We start from the raw sequence: 24037 nt of genomic DNA on the forward strand, positions 1-24037 counted from the left end.
TTTCATTTTTACATCTGGAGTTGAAGTGGTTAAGTGTTGTGATATGTTGAAGACATTGGAGGATTTTTGAAGAGCTCTTTAGTTTTGATGAATTGTGCGTTCCCTGTCTGCACCCTGTCTCTGCAGTGATGCTGATTGGTATCAGACCTGCAGATTATTCAGATGAAAGAGGTGAGCTGAAGTGCGATAAACCCGGGGATGTCTGCATGTCTGTGGGGGTGATTACTGTGTCGCAGAAGAGAGTGCCGAGGAGGCAACCTGCAGCTCATTATCCCAGCTTGAGGGCTCAATGTGTTACAATGTTGTTGATGCGGGGCACATGAAAGGCAGGCAAAGATAGACCTGTTTCCTGCCTTTGTTTTGTTTCTGAAGATATTTCCCATCAGACCCCCTACTAGGACGTACTGTCTCATAGTAGACCATTGTATTCAACAAATAATACTATATGTCATAAGCTCAGTGTGGAACCTGCTTATCTATATACTTTTGGATTTGGGTGCACAGAGAAAAGTTTATGTCTGAAATGTGGGTGGGTCAAGAGTGAACTTGTGGTATAGACCTTATTTTCCATAGCTGGTACAGTCTGTCTGTAATTGAAATGCTTAAGGGACAGGATTTCACTCATTATAGTGAGGCATCTCACTTGCCACAAATATTGAACTACAAGCATGTACCTGTAGAGTAATTTCCTTCTGCTCTGAGCATGGAAATATCATCCAAAGCTGTTAGACAGTTATTTTGTCTGGCTTTTTAACTTTTAATTGAGTAATAAAAATGATACTGAAGCACTGCAAGTTTTACTGTTCGATGGAACATGGCTTTGATGTGCCTAAGATCATGCAGGAATTTTTGGGGGCTGAGCTGAGACTTAAACTTGATTTCCTGGATCTTAGTCTTTTTTTTGTATTTTGTAGCACCCTGCTTCCTGTTTCCTTTTTTTGTTTTTTATTAACTTCTATGATCGGTAGTGATTAGCGACCAGACCTGCTGCTGTGTGAGAACGACAGTTTTTTTTGTAGTGGAGATGACCTTGAGTTAGCATTTCTTCATTTTAAATAATGCACTTTTTAAATCACAGCTTATGACTGAGGACTCAATTGCTGTGCAATGGGGAATCTTCTTTCTATTCTTGCTTGGAAATGATACATTAGATCCTTACTCTGTAGTGCACAGCATGCACTGTCAATGGGAGTGAGTTGATTTAGGCAAGGAAGCAAGCTCCTCTTTCCTGTGACCCCATCCCGCGCCTCTGTGAAGGCAGTCTCCAGGACTGCTGGAAATATTCCTTAAAATAAGCCCTGGCGTGGGCTGCTATTTGGTGGGAGTGGATCACGTGACCTGGCCTTGGTTCAGTAACTGTTTATGCAGCTGCTTAAGGGCTGGAATCTAATTTAAAACAAGCATCTAGAATTTTATGATTTAATTGGATTAACCCTTGGGAAGAAATGATGTGTGGGAGGAGTTTTTAAATTTTTTTATTTGAGGCTACTGACCTGTTTTTGTTTTTATTTTATTTTGCTTATATAGTTTAACTTTGCACACATAAATGTGAGTAGATTTACAGTTACATTTTCTTTTGTAACCATTTATGTGATGGCAAGTGGGAAGGGGAGATCCTGTGAAAATGTAGTGTCAAATTGTAGGCCTAAAGCCTAATTTTCAGTCCTGGTGAAATTGCATTTTGCATGTCCTATGTAGGCACAGTGTACTTGCTTCAGACAGCACACAGTCTGCCTTTTCTTTTCCAGAGTTCAGTTCCAGTGTTATGACTCACATTCTGAGAGTGCGGGACAGTTAAACTGTTGGATGATTTTGCGATACACAATACGTTTCTGATGCTAATATGAGATGTCTGGCTGTGGGACTGAGCATTGAAGTGGGATGTATTGTCTATTGGATGTCTCTATCTGTTGGTCTATAATATAGCAGTCTGTTTAAAGAAGTTAAGTAAAGGTTAACACTGTGCCGGTTTAGCTTTGATCTTTCCTTTTGATTACTTAAGAGTTGTACTGTATATCCTAATTCATGTCTCCTTTAGCTTACAAATTCATGGAAGAAAACGAATCCTTAGCAATCAGCTGGGCCCAAATCCAGATACAGGGATGTCCTCTTACTAGCCCTGTCAGACTTGACCGAATTGCAGGCACAGTCATCAACTTATGTAGGACCCCTGAATAACCTTGTGTGCACTGCATCGGGATAACTTTAAACCAACTGTAAAACATGTGTCTGGTGAGCTTTGCCTTATTGTCTCCTATGGCTACTTTGAACCCAAGGAATGTGAGATTCTTTAGTTTGCAGATGATTTTTTATTTTTTTTTCTTAGAGCCACAGTCGTTTGGAGCTGCCAGTTTGTGTATGGCTGAAGTGCAGTGATACAGTAACAATAAAGGCTCCTTAAGTGGAGATGGCATAATCCAGCCTTCATTCCAAACAGCCTGTAAATAGTCACTTAACATCCTGTATGGACATTTAGAAAGGAAAATGGGTTAGCAATGTTTCACCAAGGTGAAAATATATTGGGGGTCTACAAGGCATGTGAAAGGGTAACTGTGGTTTGGGCTGCATGTTTAGAAGCAGCTGAAGCATGCTAAAGGGTGTTTTTGTATTTCATTCATAAAAGAAAATGGCACCTGCATTTCTAAGAGTGAAGTTGAGAAGTAGATGTTTTAGAATACTTCTTATCCCTTCAATTCCAAGCACAGTATCAGCACTATCTGTGCCTGCGAGCTACGCTTTTCTTTTGAAGTGCTTTGCAGTTTTAATTCCACAGGACTGTATTTGTCTGTAAAGGGAGATGAGAAGATAAACCTGTCAAGCCACTTTAGGCACAGCAGGAGCTAAACCTGATACAATCTGTTTACTGAGATGAGCCTCCCAATATCGTTACTGTAAAAGATACTGTGACCAATTCTTGGCCATCTTCACGAGGAAGAAGAATTCAGAATCATTCCTTGGTGGCAGAATCTGCAGTGAAAAATTATCTCGGTAAAAGGTTTGGCAAGGTGTGTTAATCTGAAAAAGAAAGCATTCGTACGTATAGGCAGCCATGCTATTAAATACAAGTCAAGTTGCTAAGAACCACTGGAATGCATTTCTAATATTCCACCACAGGAGTATGACTAACCCTACCCTGGAGAAAAGGGTCAGAGTGAAATGAGACCAAAGGAACGGTCTTAAAATAAATAAGGAAATCGAGCTGTAGGGATGTCTAAAGCAGTCGTTCACGCAGCTCTGTAGTTAAGTAGAATACACATTTTTCCCATAGTCCAGTGAAGCCCAGGATGTTGATCCTGGGAGAAGCTAAAATGAGTCATGTAATTTTCAGGGCATGAAAATCTAAAACAGCAATGGAGTTTATAGCACTCAAGGTTTTAAAAAAAAAAAAAAAAAAAATTGATAACGTCCAAAATGAAACTATATAGCATTAAGCAATGATTTTTATCAAGAAATGAATGATGTCTCTTTCTTTTTATTGAATGGGTTCTGTGTCTTACCAGTTACTGTATGAAGGCATTTTTTTTCTTGTACAGTAATACAGGATCATTTGTCATTTTAGTTTTGCAAATTGCTGGAAATAATTTACTCGAGATGAACAATGACTTCACTTTGCTGGGAGATTAGCACGGCAGTGGTTTAGAATGTGTTTAGCACTGCTAAATGGAGCCTTTTCAGTCCTTGAATGGTCTTCCTAGACAGTCGGATTAAATTGTAAATGGTTTCTTTACATGCAGTAGTTCTGTGACGTATGTGCAGGAACACTGATCCATTTACAGCCTAGGTACATATTGTTGGACGTATGTAAAGACTTTCGCAAATACAAAGTAAAAAGAAAAAACAGCAAGAAAGAGGACAACATAGCACAACAAAAGCAAACTAATAGCTGCAAAGATTGCTTCATCGCATCGTCTTGTATATTTGAAATGTAGATAATGGATGATGCCGTGAGAGATTTGGGGTAGTCAGTCATTGGTACAGTGGCAATAACATATGTCATTACGTTTTGTAGTCCTAAACAAATGCTAAAAATGCAACGAAACCAGATCCAATTGTGTTCAAGAGCATGTTTTTTTTCTAAATGAAATGTCTTTAGTAATATAGCTAGAGGTGCTATATAGTAGGAGGCCTACCATATAAAGGGATTTATCTTTAAGTACTTTGTAAAACATAAGTACTTCAAATGTGTTGTAGGCAGTGGTTGCGTGTGTCTGGGTAGTGCTCTTTACAGTTCACTGAAGGTGCTCAAGAAAATGTTTCTTTTAAACATCCAGCCAGCTGCTCTCAACATAAATAGAGTTCCATGTCATCCTCTGTCATTGTTCTCACCATCTAGGGAGATTTAAGGCAATTTGCTGAAGAAAAGTAAACCTCTGGGGAAAATCCATTAATAAGTGGATTCAATTCAATGGTACAGTATTTATACAATGTGTTATTGAACATTGTGATTATTCTCGAATAAGCCAGGTGTTAAACCTTGTTCAAACTGTCAAACCATTGCCAAATAAAGACAGAGGGAATAAACATGTGGGATTTATTTTGGACAGATATCCAGGTGTACCATTGCCAAGGTTGCTGTGACAACCCGACCTTCTCCCCAAGCCTTACATTTTGTAGCCTGTCGTCTCTTTAGACCTTGAAGGTATTGTAAGCTTACATCTACAAAGCTCCCAGTACAACCATGATCCTGTCCTATGTAAACAATTCCTTGAAAGTAATATGTTTGCTAAGCTATGGGGTTTATAGCTCTTTCCAAAGGTGTCCTTTTTTGTCTCTTAGTTTAGCAAGACTATTATAAATGAACACATTTAATCTGATTTGTTTGCATAAATTGTTGCTGCTGCTGTATTTATGTTCTCGTTTAGGAATTTAATCCATATCCCCAAGCAGAATTCATCATGGCACAATTTATAAATAAACAGAAATACAGATAGATTTTTTTTTTCTGCATTGTGTTATTTTAAAGGCACTGCAAAGAAAGTCACAGACAGATTCTGATGTCTCCTTACATACTTACTTGCGTGCTGATTCCTTGTTTGTGCTGTTATTTTTGTTGCAGGAGCTTTTAAGAGGTAAAGTTCCACATAGAGAACTAAAGCATTACTTTGCATATCTTACAAGCAGTAAAGATGATTTTATACATCACAGCCCTGGACATGCATAGACAACCCACATGTGAAATGTCAAAGCTGACATTGTTCATATTTATTTAAAGAATGTATGAGGTAATGGGAGAAGATTTAATTTGGTTGAGCTCTGTCATGGTCCAGTCATGCAGCTGCCTGTGGATTTTACAGCTTTGCAGGTTTGCAGAGAGGAAATGCAGCTGCAACAGCTAATTAGACAAATCATTTTTGATGAGAAAACCCATGTACTGTACATGATACTGCTAATTTCTGTTGAGGCTGACACCCTGGGATCCTACAAGAAGCTGCTTGATGAGATTCTGGGATCAATAAGCTACTAACAACCAAACGAACAAGAACTTTATGTTCTTAGAGTACAGTAGGATAATGGGTAACCTCAAAAGTAATACATTTACAGCTACATTACACATGGGAACTACATTCAGGGCTCTTCATTTCAAGCACATACATGTACTTTAAAGTAAGACAATAGGCCTCTTTCATTCAAAAACTCAATAGATCTTTAAAATCCCCCCCCGCCAACATAACAATTTTTGATCAGTCAGTGTTCTTTGTTCATTCTAACTGCTTGAAATGTTTGGGAGTTCAGAATCTGTTAGGTTGAAATCCCATGGCCGTCTTACCTACTGATCTTGTATGATTTAGCAAACAGTATAGCACTACCAACCTCCTTCCCCCATATGACTTGGAGAAAGTTACATTGATCTGCCCTCTCTCCCTGCACCTCAAGGCTTTTTAAAACCTGTTGATGGTCCTACTGCTAGAGCAATCCAATTAGCCAGACAAATAGCTGCACTGTTTAACATGCCCATTGTCAATTGTGAGCATGTTAATTTTACATAGAGGGGCCATTGAGTAATGCTTTTTACTGATGTTCGTTTAAATTCTGCATTCTTGGATACAGTAAGAATTAAAAAAATGTACTTTATAGTGACCCTTGTTGCTAAATTTCCTAATAAATTCAACAATGAATTGTTCAAGCATGTGATTTATTTGTTAGCCTATAGTAAACTTCCCTTAAGCTCAGGTAGGTTGTGCATTATTAAATGTTTTACTTTATTTCAATATGGGTCCTTTATAATACATACAGAGTACTGAGAATTTAAAAACAGCAAACCACTCTATAGACTTTTGAACTTAAACATGAGTCTACCTAGCTATTTCTACCATGCTATCTGAAGATGGCAGAAGCTGAAATGTAGTGAATTAACATAGTGAGTTAACAGTTTATGAATTACTTTTCTTCGTTCTGTATTCAGTGTTTCTGCTGTCTGGGGAAATTAATAACTTTTACAGGACAGATAAGCTCTAGAAAACAGTAGAAAGGTAACAAGTGTTTTCCCACATTTGTATAAATGGAATATGGGAAGTCCCAAATTGCTGGCTTAATTCAAACCACAAACTGCAGGGTCTTCAATGTTGGGTAATTAGAGAGTTCTTGTACATAGACGTCAGCAGTAACGATCAGCAGCCGTGGCCTGTAAGAGGTGGCATCTGCCTATTGTTGGCAGGGGATGAAAGGGGAAGAGAAGATGATGAGACATGGTTCCTGGCAGATAGAAAGGTAGCTGTTGCTCTGTTGTGGGAATCGACACCAGACGGCTTGACGGCAGACTGCTCTCACAGCTTTGTTTTGGGTTATTGGGGGGTTTGTACCATTCCATTTTTTTTTTTTTTTTTAAATTCGGAATCAGCAATTTTGGTTTGTTTGTTTTCTCCCCAATTTGGAAAGCCCAGTTATTTTTTTTATTTCAACCCGGCTCACTGCTGCCACCCCTGCGCTGACTCGAGAGAGAGAGATGAAGACGGACACACGCGTCCTCCGAAACGCGTGCCATTAGACGTCCACTTCTTTTCGCTCTCCAGGCCTGCCATGCAGCCACCTCAGAGCTACAGCGTCGGAGGACCATGCAGCTCTGGGCAACTTACAGGCAGGCCCGCAGGCGCCCAGCCAGTCTACAGGAGCCGAGGACACCCTGGCCAACCTAAGCTCGCCCCACCCGGGCAACGCTCAGCCAATTGGGCCCTGCCCCCTGGGAACTTGGAGCCCCAGTGTAATACCTTTTTTAAATCCTTTTTTTCAGTGTGTGTCTTTGTTTTTGTACACGTGTGTGTTAGTGGCAGGGGGGTTTCTTCCTTGATCTTGAGCTTAATTTCCAGAATACCATTTAAATTACTAACTCCCCAGTTCTGTACAGTTTCACCTCTCTCTGTGAGCTGATTGTATGCTGATTGTGTTTGTTTATGAAATAAAAGCTTTGCATACCAAGCTGATGTCGCATAGATACCAAGGTGTGAGATGCTGTGTTTAATAACCCAGAATTCAAGTACTGGCACAGAATACTTTTATAAGTGAAGAGGTTAATAAAGGTCAGCATTTTAAACGGCTGAGTAAATCTACATTTAGAAATATACAATAAGGGGGCTCCCGAGTGGCGCATCCAGTAAAGGCGCTCCACGTGGAGTGCAGGATGCGCTCTATAGTCTGGACGTCACGAGTTCGAGTCCAGGCTATTCCTTTGCTGACCGAGGACAGGAGCTTCCAGGGGGCGGCGCTCAATGACTAAATTTATAAAAAAAAATAAGTATACAATAAGTGCAAGAGGCCACCATAAGCATCCTCCTCCTGTTGGTAAGAATCCAACATCATTCCTTTCTTTTCCAGAGAAGGATCTATATAACGGCAACAACGGGGTGTAGTAGCCAGAGATTCAGGTAGTTTAAAAAAAAAAAACTTGGCAAATACCTGTGTTAGACTGACCCCTATCACTGGTATTTTTTATTTTTTTTCACTGTTGGTGTTTTATTTTTTTGCTTTGAAAAACATTAAGTCTAAAGCTCATCGACTTGTGTTCTGATTTTTTTTTTTTCTTTTTTAGGAACACATCTTCGTATGTTTTTCTCTGTTACCTAAAATTTGACAATTAAAAGTGCCACCAATTTGTAAATTTATCTTGAACATACGGTAACCATTTTGTAACTGACAGTTCAGATATAAGGGGAGGGATGAGAGATTCCAGTGTTGGTGTCATTTTGGAAACTATATAGTTTACATTTACTGGGCCAGGTGCTTTATGAAGCTTGGGTCTGTCCACTGTCCTGGTCTATGAATAGGATTTCTTGAGATCTGCTTTGCAAGGGCCAACCTCACCTAACCCATTGGAACAGCCCCCAGGAGGGTTAATCATTCACTGTTGCAGCACTGGCATTATTAAGAGTGTTGTGTCAGGTAACCTGTGCTGGTGTTTCTGCTATGTGCTAAACTGTTTATCTTGGGACAAATATTAACATACTGTACCTAATGATGACCATTTATGGATCGATGGATTACAGCCAGATAAATACGCTGAGTTACAGTTGTCCTTTTCATTAAGTTTTTAATGCAATTAAACTGTAACTGTTCAAGGTGTAAGGAGCTTTTCTAGGAATTAAAAAGAATAGTGTGTGTGTGTGTGGTGTTTTTATTTTTTTTTATTTTAACTGATCTTCATAAATGTTCTAAGGACTGGACACCAATATCATTACATTCTTTGAGTGCGCCACAGAATTAAAATGATCTCAACAAAACTTGTTTGAACAGACTTACTTTATCATGGGTGGACGTCAAGCTGGCTGTTTTCAAATAATTTCAAGGGCATGCAGTGTTACATTAACAAGCTTGTTACATTAACAAGCTGCTGCACATGAACTACAGTAGTGTAGGAGCTGTTTCCTTTGTACTAACCTGCTCTCTAAGGTTCATAAGAATATCCCTTCAGTGTTTAATTGGATTTATTCCATAGAACTGTTGCTCAGTGACTTAAACATTTTAAAATTGAAATGGGTGGTATTGAAGGAAGTAACTTACCTACAGTGTTTAGTTACTTTGTAAAAAAAAATAAATAAATATATATATATATATATATATATATATATATATATATATAGATATAGATTATATATATATATATATATAGATTATATATATATATATATATATATATTTATATATATATATATATATATATATATATATATATATAGTGTATGCATGCATTGATTTATCTACCAGTGTCGATTTGCACCAAAGTAAACTTGTTTAGGTCTTTGCACACTAAACTGGATATAGGTGGTTCTGTGTAACATTTGAACTTGCGTCCCAGACAGGAAAGATAATTGCCTGTATCCCACAATCCCTCCTCTCCCCTACAAATCAGATAGCACAGACAGAACTGGTCATGCATGTACAGCCCTCCATAATAAATGGCATTCTTTGGCTGCTGTTGAGAAAAAAAATGTTTTATTAAAATCCCGAGGTTTAATTACGCCACAACATCTTCATACTCACAGGCTCTACTGTGCCAAGATGGCAGCCTTCCACGTTCTCATTCTGATTGTTATAAGGTCTGAAGCCAGCCTGTGGTAAGTTTCTACACTGCAAAGAGCATTGGGCTGCCTTGTTTTTCCTTATAATGACCAGTTTAAGTTGGGAACAACCACATTGAGGCTTATTTACAAATCTGAGACAGAGTAAAACACACTTTAGGACTTGCCCTAAACTGTTTTTAAATGTAGATGCACATTTGTCAAAAGGTTTTGTGTTTGTAGACTCAAAATTCTGAAGTGGTTTAGTCCAGGATCATGTAAAGGTTCTGTTAGCTAAGCTGAGGATTACAACTTTCGACTGTTCTGTTTCTAAATGAATCCTCTGTGAGTTAGTAAGCGGCTTACTATATACCTCAGTAAATATGTATTATGTTTTTTCACTTCAGACATTTTACTAGAGCTTTCATTAAATACAGTGACTGGAGTTTGTCAAGTTTTATTTTATTTTTTTTCTTCATCAGGTTCACTCATATGCTTTGGAAAGCTATATAATAATACTTTGAACTGCTCCATGGTTTAATAGAGTTTAGATTGAACTGGTAATTTTGTGTAAGCATTTTTACAAACATTGCTTCATTGGGACAGTCTACAAAATGAGATGTTTTGTCTACTGCGCTTCTTGTTTACAGGTCCCTGACATTCATGTGGTGCATTGGGCCATGGACTACTGTCTACTTTCACCCAGATTAATATCCTGTTCTAAAAGAAGTACTGTGCATACTACTGCTGCCCTTGGGGTATTTTGAGCTAATGATTCTCTTTTATTAGTTGCTAGCATCGTGAGCGGCCCTTTCCCACCAGAATATATTCCTAGAGTCTGAAAGACCGTCCGTCTGGTCCACCGTATTAAACCTCCTGTGTTTATGAAGCCAAGTGAATTATAACTGCACATTTAATAACTGTATGGATGGGGAATTAACAGCTGTTGTCTGACCTGCAGTGCATGCATCTTGTTTGTCAATGTCTCGTGCAATTCAGGGTTTGTTGTTTTGTGTGCTGGTACCACACTTGGGGTTTCTTGATGGGCTGAATGGGCATTAAGACCAGCCTCCGCAGAGTATAGTGCGATGCTACTGTAGATCCTGCAGATATGAAGGAATAGGGTCTGCAGTTCTTGACCAGTAACAATTGGTGCTTAAGCCACCAGTCCAGAAAATTTTTATTTTATTTCCCCTGCGTGGCATTAACTGGTTCGAGGGAGTTATATGGTAAGGGTAATACTACAGTATATTAAAATAGTATTCTGTCTAAGCTGCTCCTGGTGAGTAGCTGCCTTTTATACTTTTGGCAGCTGGGGTTAAATAAAGGCCTATTTAAGAAGTGGTCAACGGGAAACTAATCCTGTGAAGTATGCGCTTTTTCCAATACCACGGCCGTTTTGAGTCGGTAAATTACAAAACATAGACTTGTTTAACATGAGCCTTTGGAAAGCTGTCTTGATATTTAATAAAGGCTAATGACAAAGTAGAAGGGGACGGCGATCACTTTAGTGTTAACATGTATATTTTTGTTTTAATGTAAAATAACTTGTGCTGTTCTCCTTATAAAATTCCACTTTTAATCAGGATGCAGGTGTGGATTCTAGACCATGGAGCCCCTCTCCAGCTGACTCTGTCTCACAAGCAGACCGACGGAGGCTGTGGATGAAGCTCTGGAGACTGGTCTGAATGAACTGCTGGCAACAGACATGATGTCATGAGAGAGACGTGTAAATGTTATTTAGCACAGGCTAATTTAGAGTGCCTTGGCAGTTGTTGATTGACCACTATTTTTGTGCGAGCTGGAAATAATAATGTAACGGGCTGACCTGACCTTCACTGTTTTTTTCATCATTGTGCATTTGTTTGGTCAGATGAAAGCAGATCCTGTCTTTTTTTTTTTTTTTTTTTTGTACTGTAGAATGGTCAGAAGAGTTATAGTACATTAAGTCAGTGACCATTCTGTGTTTTCACCTTTTGCCTTCCACCACAAATTCCTTGGGCTCCATAATGGATACTTTAGATAATCATATGTGTGCTATCTGGAACAGAAATCCTTAATTTAAAAATACAGCATATTGTTTAGCCATTTAACTGCTCCACATAGCATCTCTCATTTAGTTACTCACTGATGGATTTGTTGTATTGGTGTGTAATGAAGTTAGTTACTGTAGACTGTTTCTTAGCAACATGCCCTCTAGCCTCTCCTTGTGGCATCACTTGCCTTAAAGAAATAAACTCTGAACATGCATGTGCATGCTTCCCTTCTAGCCCCAGTATCTGAATGCAGAACATACTTTTTTCTGTTTAGGGAGGGAGTTCTGCTTACTGTAGACTGCAGTTTGCCGTTGGCAAACTAAAGCCGCCACCATGCTGCCAATGCTAGACTTTGAATATGCTAGGTTCACAGTTGTAAAGTTTAATCCAAAAAAGCTCTGTTATTTGCAGGACAATTATTGTCATTTCTACAGGTTGTGGTGTTTTAGGCAAGGGGGTTAAGTTTTGAAGTTACTGCTTTTTTATAATGGTTTTTTTTTTTGTTTGATTTAGATAAACGTTTTAAATGTGACCATCGGAAGCAAACCGTGTTTAAAAAGCAAGCTATTTTAGAAACCCATAAATACATTTCTTGGTTCCTAGCAGTAAATGTATTTAGATCAAGGAATTGATTTCTGTATGGCAGTGTCATGCTGTCCTTGTCCTGTCCCCTGATGCGATCTGTCAGGATTCTAGATTCCACACACCATTGTTTCTGAGATGAAAGATTGTGTGTCACCAGGCATTTATAATGTGTATTTCCATTTTCTTGTCTCGCAGTAGTTCCAGCATGTCTCCTTTTTAAGGTTCAAGTGCTGTTCGGTTCTGCAACACTTTCTTTTATGCAGGTTGTGGCGTACAGGATCCGCTTTTGTTCAATTATTTTTACATTCCTCTTTGTCAGTGTAGTGTACACATTACAGCAGCTTTACTCAGTCTTACCATTAACAAGTGATGCTGGGCTTTGCTTATGGCAAGCTCACCTATCTGCTCTGGGCACACTGAACTTCACTCAGCAGGAAGCCATGGGTACTTTTATAATTTATGTGACTCCCGATATTGGTCACCACGCGCACAGATATAGTTTTAATTTGGCCATACATTAGTGCTGCACAAACAGATTATTCGGACTGAGCTCACGGAAATCAGGCGCTGACAATCACACGAGGGCCATTGGTGTTGATCGGGATAACTTACCATTCCAAGTGAAACAAGTGGAAAAACAGCTGGTTGGATTTGTGATGATTTGCTGTCTTTCTTAGACTCTGGGGAACAGCAATCCTGCTGTAAAATCCATACTATTTGCTGTCTGCCCACTCCTATCTCATGCCTGTTTTCAGACATTAAGATTTTCAGATATTAGTCATAACTTTCTAATGCACCCAAGAAGAGAGAGGGGGCGTCATGCATTTAATAATTTTAAAGCAATTTTTGATATTGATATTATTTTATGGAATAATGAGTTATATGTGCTTGTTTTCTCAATCATTCTGGGACAGTTTTACTACATTTTGTCCAGTACACACTTGGCATTCTAAACTGAAGATGACCTGAAGAGTTTAGGGAATATTTCGTAATCTCTGTTTTAACAAGCATAAAAACATTACAGGAAAAAATCCTTGGTCTGTAAATTCATTAGTTGCTCTTAAAGATGTATTGAAATTATTTTTGGTAGCCAAACCCTCTATAGCCATATAGTTAAGAGGCTGCGTATATATGTTGTAGGTTGGTCTTTCAACTCTAAATGTATGGGCAGATCAACTGAGACCACCCCTCAACCCGACCATTTAAAACAAGCATTACATTTCTATCACCATTTGTGAACTGTGCAGAGCTGCATTAGGATAAGCATGAGGTAACACAAAACCTCTGAATTAACATTAGGGTATCTTAATTAGTGGAATTGTACTGTGACTTTAGAAATTGATTTAGCTGCAACTGTAGCTGCTTGAGCTTTAATTGCAGTAGAGTGCTGTAAAAAAGCACAATGCCCCTGATGCCTTACCTGTGTCGCCCCCCCCCCCAACCAACCACCCCCATAGTCTTTGAGCCGATGCTTTAGTTTACACAGCTGTGCAAAGAGCCATGTTAAAAAGGAGCTAGGCCTGTTGTGTCCTGTTCTTTCTTTCATTTTTATGTGTGTGTGTTTTATCCTGTGTGTCATCTACACTTTTACAGTGGGCTGCAAATTCCCATTTACAGTTTTATGCTTTTTTAGAAAGTGCATCCGATTTCACCGTCCTGGTACATGGGCTGAATAAGCTGGCATCTACATGCCCGTCTAGAATGAGGCACACAAGCACATGGGTTCTGGTGCTCTGCTCAGCTTATACCAGGCAGGCATGATGGCGAAAGTGACTTTGTTTTTTTGTATATTCAATTATTTAAATACATTTAAACCAATTGTCACTTTTGATAAATAGCATAATTTAATAACCTAGTTGAAACAAATTCTAGGAATGGATTGGATGAGCCACGGTTGCCTACCCTGACTTGGAAGTCACACAACCACATATGAGTTGATGACCACGTTTTATTGCATCATTGGGCCCCCTCTTTGTAACTGAATTGCCATTCATTTTGTCTGCTCAGGAAATAGGTGTTAGGGCCTTTGCAGCACAAGGGAAGCTGGCCATTAAGCTATTGTTTCCAGCGATGCAAACACCTACAATAATGGCTCCCATGATCCGAACATAGCTAGTCTTTGTTTTAAAAGAGAAGGAGACGGTACCACCAGGCTCATTCATTTAAACTGTGCACTGGTGTTTTCTCTTGGCTTCAGAGAGTTTATTATTTTTTTCTTTACTGATGTGCACTGCCGTTTTGTAAGAGATGCTGTACAGGTTACACAGGTACTGGTCTCTTCGTGCCAATTAATCCTGTTCCATTGCTGACTACACACGTTTATCCAGTGGTTGTAAGTCTGTTTCCAGGAGAGGATTTTCATTCAGTTGTAAATGTATTGCTACAGTTTAATGAATATACCTCACCTGAGATGGTGTGGTGTCCTGATTTTGCCTTTGGATTGGTCTCTTGGGCCCTAACATGCCTTGTGAGTTTTGTTTTAAATACACGATTTTAAATACAACTGGCATCTCTATTATCCTTTTATATTTGAGTTTTTTTGTTTGTTTTATTCCTCCAAAGAAAAATTGCCTTTGTTGGATATGAAAAGCTGTTGATTGATTGGCTACACCTGCTTAAGTGAGAGATTTAGCTGTACATTTGCATATGTCACTTGTGAAAGGCCTATCCCCCCCCCCCCCCCCCCCCCCCCCAAACCAAAGTTGTTAAAATTGTACCGGTTTGTCTTGATTCAAAAGGTAATAAATGTATTTGAAAAGAAACGTGGAGTTGAGCAGAGGTCAGAAGTACTGCAGAATATGTCTACTGGGCATTAATGGCAGTTCAATATTTGAAAGGGTGTAAAGCTAGGGCCATAATTAGCTTGACCTAAAGTTGGAATGCTGGGATTTTTCTTTGTTCCCTGGGAAAGGAGCAAAGATCTGACTGTTTCTATGACGATGGCCATGCCTAGAATTGTATGCAGTACCTGACCTGTTTTGGTTATTTCACAATAACATGGTTTAGCACTGCTCTTTGAGGCTATGTCAGTTGTCAATTTAATATATTTATATTTAATTTTAGTTTAACCACTAAAGATGTGTCTATTCACCTAAACTCAGAGATACTGTATCCTCCATGTACAGTAACATTATAGATGGAGACAGTGACCTGACCCTTTCATAAAATCAAAATGCATGACAACACCTGCCTTCAGCAATACAGTACTATCTTTTTCTTCTGGACCTTGAAGTACTTAACTTTTCACAAGTCATGCTTGACAACTGACACTTAACATCTATATGTCATTTGTCAATAAGTGGCTTAAAATGTAGTCTTGAAACATGTATGTAGGGTTGTTTGTACGGCTTGAGAGACATTGGATAATACATATGTGTGGTATACTGTAATGATACTTTTAACTTCTATTATTACTGGAGCTGAATTCCATGTATTTACACTTCAGTGCTACTGTAGCAAAATACTTTTTTTTTAAATGACCTGAGGGTGGTACACATATTTAATTTTTTCAAGAATAACATTCCAACTAGGCAGTTTTTTTCAAGTTGGAATGTTACTAAAATCTCTACTATGGTGCCATATGTGGTAAAGTGATTTTTCCTTTTTTTTCAGGCAAAGCTTTTGACATCACATATGTGCGGCTCAAGTTCCACACCAGTCGACCAGAGAGTTTTGCCATCTACAAGCGCACCAGTGAGGGTGGCCCCTGGGTGCCTTACCAGTACTACAGCGGCTCCTGTGAGAAAACTTACCAGAAGCTTAACCGAGGCTTCATCCGGACTGGTGAGGACGAACAGCAGGCGCTCTGCACTGACGAGTTCAGCGACATCTCTCCACTCACTGGGGGGAATGTGGCCTTCTCAACACTCGAGGGAAGGCCCAGTGCCTACAACTTTGACAGCAGCCCTGTTCTACAGGTTAGGAAGAATATTTGTAACTAGGATCTTAAATTGGAGAGCTGGTGGGATACTCATATTTTTGCTACAGACAAGCAGGCCCCAATTATTATTTTTTTAATATATATATATATATAATATATATATATATATATATATATATATAATATATATATATATATATATATATAATATTAGCATTGCTTTCACATGCATAAAAGTGCATACTGACAGTTTCTGAGTAAATATACTGTGCCCCTCATTGTAATATTAGTTTTTTAGCTTGTTTTTTAGTGCTGCTGTGATGGGTCCAACACTTCTGGTTAAAATACATTGGTGTTACGACTTGCTGTCCTCTACGATTTATTTGTGTGTTTTTATTTTTGTTCTGGAAGCTGGTTTGTAGGAGGCTGTGTGGTCCGGTGGTTAAAAAAAAAAAAAAAAAGACCTCTAATCAGGAGGTCCCCGGTTCAAATCCTGGCTCACTCACTGACTCACTGTGTGACCTTGAGCAATTTGCTTAACCTCCTTGTGCTGTCTTTCGGGTGAGACGTTGTTGTAAGTGACTCTGCAGCTGATGCATAGTTCACACACCCTAGTCTCTAAGTCGTCTTGGATAAAGGCGTCTGCTAAATAAACAAATAATAAAAATAATACTCAGAGGCTGTCGGTAGAATTCCATTCATATGCAAGCTATACCTGTATCCACTCTCCGGGTCAGAGGAATGAAAGTAACTTTTGGATTGATACCATCTCGCAATGATAAAGCACAGACTGCCGGAGGAGACAGCTTGGACTCTACCCAAGCTGGCTCTCTGAGATTTGCTTCTTATAGAATATCCTATAAAGCTCTTTTAATTTGCCACATACTGTATGAGGGATAGCTTTAAGATGTTTTTTTTTTTTTAATTTTAAATTATTATGTACTGTACTTCTTTCCATCTTCTCAATTTAAAATCCATTACATTACGTTTTTTGAATTTCTTGTATTGCTTATTCTTGCCTGAGGATAAATAATTGAGAAGATATTTCATTATAGCATCTTTCAGACAATTCTGTAGTTGATTCACTCAGTTGGGATTTAATGGGGAAGTGACCAAAATCCTAGTGAAGAGCCAAAAAACAACACGCTTGGTACATATTTCCCATGCCTTGTATTTTTTTGAAGTATGTACCCACACTAGTTTAATTAGAAAATTAGATTAAGTATGCAACCAGTTATTTCTGTATTATACAAACATGCCCTACTGCCTTGCATCATTGTGCTTTTAAGTTGTATTTTCTACAGATCCTTGTTTGAGAAGCTGAGTTCAGACTTGCTTGATGTTTTTCTTTGTCTGCTCCTATCTGTATATTGTTTAGTTTTCTGATCAAGGAATCCTTCAAGTTAGTTGTGGCTTTGGTGATGGGTGAGACAACAGACTAATCCTCCAGCAGTTTCCACAAAGGAGGCGCTCGGTGACCCCAGACATGAAGTTCTGGAATGGTAGATTCTGAGATTCACAACAGCTGTGCTATAGTGCATCTAGACCAAGTTTTATCACAAGGCAGCCTCAATGACTTGTGCTAACCTCCTTGGTCCCGAGACCAGGTTTGTTAAGAGAGAAGAAATTTGACCACAAAAACATACAAAACATGAGACCAATTTTGAACATTCAAAATTCTGAACATCCGTAACCGTACAGTAATACAGGCAATTTCAAATGAAAAATGTTCAGTATACTGAACAAAAGAACCAAGGAGTCTAAAGAAGGTCCTCGGCAAGTTTCTTCACAATAAGACGAGCAGTTCTGTAGATTTATGCAAAGCTCTTCACTGATGAATATTTTGAGGTGCGTTTCTAGGTCAATTGGGATCACGTATGGTAGATGATGCCTGTTTAAGACTATTGTACCCCAGGGGGCTCCCGAGTGGAGCATCCAGTAAAGGCACTCCACGTGGAGTGCAGGATGTGCCCTATCGTCTGGACGTCGCAAGTTTGAGTCCAGGCTATTCCTTTGCCGACCGAGGACGGGAGCTTCCAGGGGGCGGCGCTCAATTGGCCGAGCGCCGCTCGGGGGGAGGGAGGGTTAGGTCGGCCAGGGTGTCCTCTGATCACCGCGCACCAGCGACCCCTGTAGTCTGGCCGGGCACCTGCGGGCTTGCCTGTAAGCTGCCCGAGAGCTGCGTTGTCCTCTGACGCTGTAGCTCTTGGGTGGCTGCATGGTGAGTCCGCAGTGTGAAAAAAAGCGGTCAGCTGACGGCACACGCTTCTTCGCCCTCCCGAGTCAGCGCAGAGGTGGTAGCGATGAGCTGAGCCTAAAAATAATTGGCCATTTCAAATTGGGGAGAAAATAATAAAAAAATAATTGGCAACGACTAAATTATTAAAAAAAAAAAAAAAAAAAAAAAAAAAGACTATCGTACCCCCATGTCAGATTGAGAAGAAAGCAGTTTTTTGTTGGAGAATGAAATGGACACTGAAGGTTAAATTCCATGCTCCTCTTGCAAGCAGATGGAGTCATATTTAAGAATATCTAAGTTATCTCCTGCTCCTGTTTTACATCCTGGCCCAGAGGTAAATGCTGTGCTACAAGCTATAGGTAAAAAAGATCAAAAGTTTAGATGACTGTGGAATAACATGAAACATAAAGGTTGCCCTGTGTTTCCACTCCAACAACAGTCATCATTAGTACTTCTAAAAATGAAGCTCATTAAATGTGAAAAAGTATTACTGTTTTACTAAAATATTAAACAAAGCAATTGTGTGGGTTTTTTCCCTTGACTTCTGCACCCCCAATGCTTTGACAAGCGGTTTCAGAGCAACTAATGAGCATTTTCCCTGCTTAAGGTTTGCATCTGCAGAGCATAACATATAGCTAGTGATCTAAAGGTGAAACAGAGCACCAAGGATTAAGATAATGTAATAGCTTTGTATAGTCAAAAACTGGAACGCCATGCAGTGGGAAAAAGAGCCAGTGCAGTGCAATATTTAATTGGGGTTGTTTTGATGCCTTGTACAGTAATACTGCAAGTGCAAAGGAGTTTGAGTGCCCTCACAAAAAGTACATTTAAGTGTGCAATGCTTCTGCTCCACTGTAAAATTAGCCTAGCTGCTAGATACCTTCTTGCTCATCTCTCTCCAGTTGCACTTCGCTATTTATACCAAATACTGATCCCTATCTGGAATGAATACTTTTACGAGGAATTTGATGGACCGGGTGCTCTGAGCACTCTTGTGGGGGGTAGGATTGGGGGTGGTGTTTTCTTTTTTAAAAAACGTTTTACAATTTATTTTTCTTTATAGCCTACAAGGAGCTGTGTATTTTTGATTGGCCTGTTTTGTGTCCATAATCAGAATGGGGTTTTGGCAGGCCCCAAATCAGCCATAGCAACCTTCAGAAGAATATCAAGATGACAAAAATTAAATATAAAATCTGTCGTTTTCTGACCCAGAGCGTCACCCATTTTCACTGTGGCACTCAAATAGGATGCAGATTGAAAGAGATGAGTGGAAAGCACACATTTAAGTACATAATCTTAACATCTGTTGTTGTGAAACTGCCAGTGCCTTGAGAGAAGCATGAACGTTTGCAACTGGAGACAACATCTGGAGCGGGCCTTGTCTAATCAACCCCCAAGACTCTGCCCTGTCACTCACACCTGCGTGATGACATGACTATGAGTTCAGCTCAGCGAGTGTTTTCCCATGCATCTTCACCAACTGTGGGATTGGACACGGTCGTTCAGTCCGCAGCTGGCAGGTTAGAAGCCACATCAGTGAGAACAACCAATAATCTTCAATTAAAACTCCATGAGAACTGGTGAGGGCTTGAAGTGAAGGTTTAAAAAGACTACTATTTACATGAGCAAGCGTATGTTTCGTAGGAGGGGAAGATGATTTTTTTTTTCCATTGGAATGTCATCAGATGTCTTTTGAGGGCTCCATTACAGTGAAGCTCAAGTTGCATGGTGGGAAGGAATGTGTCACAGTTGTAATACAAATGGAAGATGTGTAAGCCCTGGAGCGTTGTTTCATTGGTTGATGAAAAAAACTCTTTTTCATACACCTTGAAGGAATAATGTTCAAGCTCCTTTCTCTCTTTGTGCTGTAAAAGGTTGCTTTTGGTCTGAGCAAGTATTTTCTCTAGGTGCTCTGGGGTAATGAGACCACAGATGGTTTTAATTCCACCTCTCTGCAGGGCAAAGTGTATAGTCTGTTTATAAAGGTGATGACTTGAAAGATTTTTCAGAAAAGCGGCATTGCTGTTTGTGCTTGAATTAAATTAAATTAAAACAAGCCACTGGAAAAAGGCTTTATAAAAACCAGCATGGGATTGGGATACTGGTTTAGTATTTGTCCCAAATAAAATTAAGAAAAAATAAAAATTAAAATAAAAAGTATTGCACTGATAACTGCCTTAAAGCCAAAATTGCTATTGTCTGCTTAAATCTTAATTGCTAATACAGTGGAACACAATTCACAAATTAGAAGGTTGGATCATTTTGCTGCTAAGTCCTGAAATGATTTGTTGCTTGCCAGTGATCCTTTACTAGAATGGAAGGATGCTGCAGGGATAAATTCTAAGAAACATTCAATCATAAGAGCCCTTTGTTGGTTGAGTAGATGAGCGCTCCAGATCAGTGTTTTCCCATGTCCCTGATCTGCAATTGAGCCAAACCTTCTGTGCTAATGCACTGATTGAGCAATAGATTTTAATCAAGTTCAGATGTCTCTTGACTTGATAAACCCGCTCTGGTTGCAAGCAGATGACAATACTTAAGGGGTTTAATGAAAAGAACATGAACAAATGTTTGAGCCAGACTTTCATTTACTGGTACTGTTGTTGAGGAAAGGTGGATCGTTTAAAATGTCCTCCATTTCCTTTTACACTTGAAAGTAATTGTGACCCTGCTAATACTACTCAGGCAATAAACACTCTGTGAATCTGGATATGGTAGAATGTATCATTTGCATATGCATTCAGATCCACATGTATGCCTATGAGCCTGCATGCTGTTCTTTGGAAATGTTTCTTCAAACGTCAGTAAAGTCTGTCTCGTCTCCGCTTGGTTAGTTGCAGTTGCTTCCCAATGTTCTACTTACCTTGATGAGACCACACATGATGATGGTTCATTCTTCATGCCCATGCTATCCTTGGTGTTGCTAAGCAACTACACTAGAGCTTTATTTCTGTGTAAACCAGTCCAGAGACAAAACCGACATTAACGCTGATTGGTGATAGATAGGATCAAACCTGTTTCACGTGGCATAGCTGAGTCCGTCTGCCCGAGTTGCTTATATAAAGTGTGACTAAAAATAAAGCTAGTTCAAATTTCAAGCCTATCCAGTGCCTTTTATACATGTGTGTGGCAACATATTGTTAACTATACACCTGGTAGGAATAATTTGAGCAATCTGAAAGTTGCTGAAACAGTTTGTGTGCAGCACAGGCTCAACAATTAAAGCATCATCTGTGGAATGCATGTACAAAGCCATAGTGAGTAGTTATAACAGTGTGTTCATTAAAGCAAGGGCTGCATCAGCCATTACACCAAATTATAAAGGAGCTATTAACTATATCGAGTAGTAAGCAGCATGCTTTAAATTGAAGGTGAGTACAACATAAAACTGGGGAAAGTGGTGGGTGTGTACGTATACATTTTATTATTATTATTATTATTATTATTATTATTATTATTATTATTATTTTTTAGCAGCACTTAAAAATAAATTTTGTAATTAGTTTCCAGGCAGCAAGATTATGTGTTACTTTAAACACCATGGAGCACTGAAATGTGAATCCACACCAAAAAAAAAATCAAGGAGGTAGAAAGTCCCTTTGTTGCTATATAATAAATCATTCATTTTTTCTTTCCTTAGGTCAGATTTCATTTTTTCTTTCCTTGGAGTGGTTGTAAATGTGTTCAGTGGCCTTTTTTTATCCGTGGTTAAAGAAATCCATCCCCATTTAAGGAGTTAAGATTAAATAATTCTAATACAAAATTTTATAATTGGCAAGCATTGGTGCTTTTAAAAAGTGATAATTTGTGACTTTGTGTCAAACAAAACTCTGGTGCTGACACTTTATTGAACTCTGTGTTTGTGTTTTTTCTCCCGTAGGATTGGGTAACAGCCACTGATATCCGGGTGACCTTAAACAGGCTAAACACCTTCGGAGATGAGGTTTTCAACGACCCCAAAGTCCTAAAATCATATTACTATGCAATCTCCGACTTTGCAGTGGGCGGAAGGTGCGTTTTCTTTCTTTCTTTCTTTCTTTCTTTCTTTCTTTTTCTTTCTTTCTCTCTTTCTCTCTTTCTCTTTCTTTCTCTCTCTCTCTCTGTCTCTCTCTCTCTCTCTCTCTGTCTCTGTCTCTGTCTCAACGATTAGACATATAAACAGATACCTTTTCAATTTAGAATGAGTTGCCTTTGGTTAGCAGTCCATTGCAATGTCTTGACTGCCAATAACTCAACCTGAAATGCAGCTGTATCCATCAAGTTCCTGATTGCATTCGGCAAAAAAAATCCAAGAGCTGTTATTTCTGAGTCTCCCTGTAATTGTTGTTCCAACTGGATGTACTTGCTTGCAAATGAGATGTTCCACCTCTCCAAAACAAATGAATTTGTATTAATCTGAAAGATGGGATCACCATCATCACTGCGTCATCAATCGCAGGGAACCGGTTAGTTGCAGCTCAGAGCGCACACACAACAGGGATCACACTTGCTATAGCTGTACCTGATCTGTGGATGTTACCTTTCCAAGTGCCAATTCCTTGCTTTAAAACTGAAACAATCAGGAACTAAGAACCGCAGTGATGTTGGAATGTATCGGGCAGTTGGTGTTATTACAAGATGGACACCTTACGATTGTAGCTGACCTTCCTGGACTTGTTTATTTCATGTATTAACCTGCTCTTCAAGCACTCTGAGCTGACTCATGGCTGAAACAAAGTCGACGTTGCTTGAGGCCATATGATACTTTTGGGGCTGAATTGTTGGAATGTCAGGAAGGTGAAGGTTCATGCCCCATCAGGACCGTAAAGCAGGGCTGTTCTGTAATTTGCAGTGATTGCTGATAAACGCCGCCCCCCCCCCCCCCATAAAAATATCTTAAGATTACAAATTGAAGTGTCATATAAAAGACACTGTATTCATTAACATGGTGCCAACACCAGCCAATTGACAAAATCAAAAGTGTAACATATCCAGAAATGTTTAATTATTATGTAAACTTTGTCCTAACGTCATAAATCTCCCTTGTTTTAATATTCCCAGGCATTAATCACATTCACCACAGGGTTGCAATAAATAAAATATGTGTGGTGGTTTTGTTTTTTGTTTTGTTTGAATTCTGTATTGAGAAGGAAATTCCATAACTGGGAAAAAGTTTGTTCAGAACAGACCAATTTAGATTCAATCTTTGGTCATAAAACCTTCAAATTATCCATCATTTTCCCTGCATGATATCTGCATTTCTTTGTGTTTTTTAAAGTGTGTTAAATCAATTAGCAGAGACGCAGTCTGTGATATATTACTCCCCTTTGCCCTATGCAGACGTTTGCCTTTCATTTCTATGGCAGAGACTCATGGCGTGGGTGTACCAGAGCAGTGTTTGATAGGTGGCCTGGAAATACTAACAGATTGTACCAGCATATCAGGAAGAAGCAGCAGTGGGATCACCCTAATCTTTTGAAAACTCCACCAGATTACAGCTTGCAGCTACATTCCTTAAATTCCTATCCGTCTGCACTGGATAATGCATAGAGAAGGGTAGAGTTTGCAGATTCATGGACAGATGGGTGTGTCGAAAGACTAATGACCCCATATTCAATTGGAATAGATCTATTTGAATTTCCTAGTTATTCTAAACCTTTAAAATGGCCACATATTCTTAATATGTGTCAGTGGCATATCCTAAAATAACACTAGGTACTAGGAATTCCTATAATTGAATGAACTGGCTACAAGACAGACAACATGGAATAATTTTGATCGGGGAAATTCTTTAAGTCATGATGAAACGATCACCCTGTAGTTTTAATCA

The 24037-nt window shown here is 39.1% G+C and overlaps 1 protein-coding gene across 1 annotated transcript in view; it reads left to right on the plus strand.

Annotated features, from left to right (window-relative positions):
• Positions 1-24037, plus strand: part of LOC117417323 (laminin subunit gamma-1-like) — a 62558-nt gene that overhangs the window by 26345 nt on the left and 12176 nt on the right. Inside the window, exons 2-3 of the mRNA XM_034029385.3 lie at positions 15722-16026; positions 22109-22239. Coding sequence (XP_033885276.3) covers positions 15722-16026; positions 22109-22239 — 436 coding nt within the window. The remainder of the gene's footprint in view (positions 1-15721; positions 16027-22108; positions 22240-24037) is intronic.

This window comes from Acipenser ruthenus, chromosome 12 (assembly GCF_902713425.1).
Source record: "Acipenser ruthenus chromosome 12, fAciRut3.2 maternal haplotype, whole genome shotgun sequence".
Lineage (NCBI taxonomy): Eukaryota > Metazoa > Chordata > Actinopteri > Acipenseriformes > Acipenseridae > Acipenser > Acipenser ruthenus.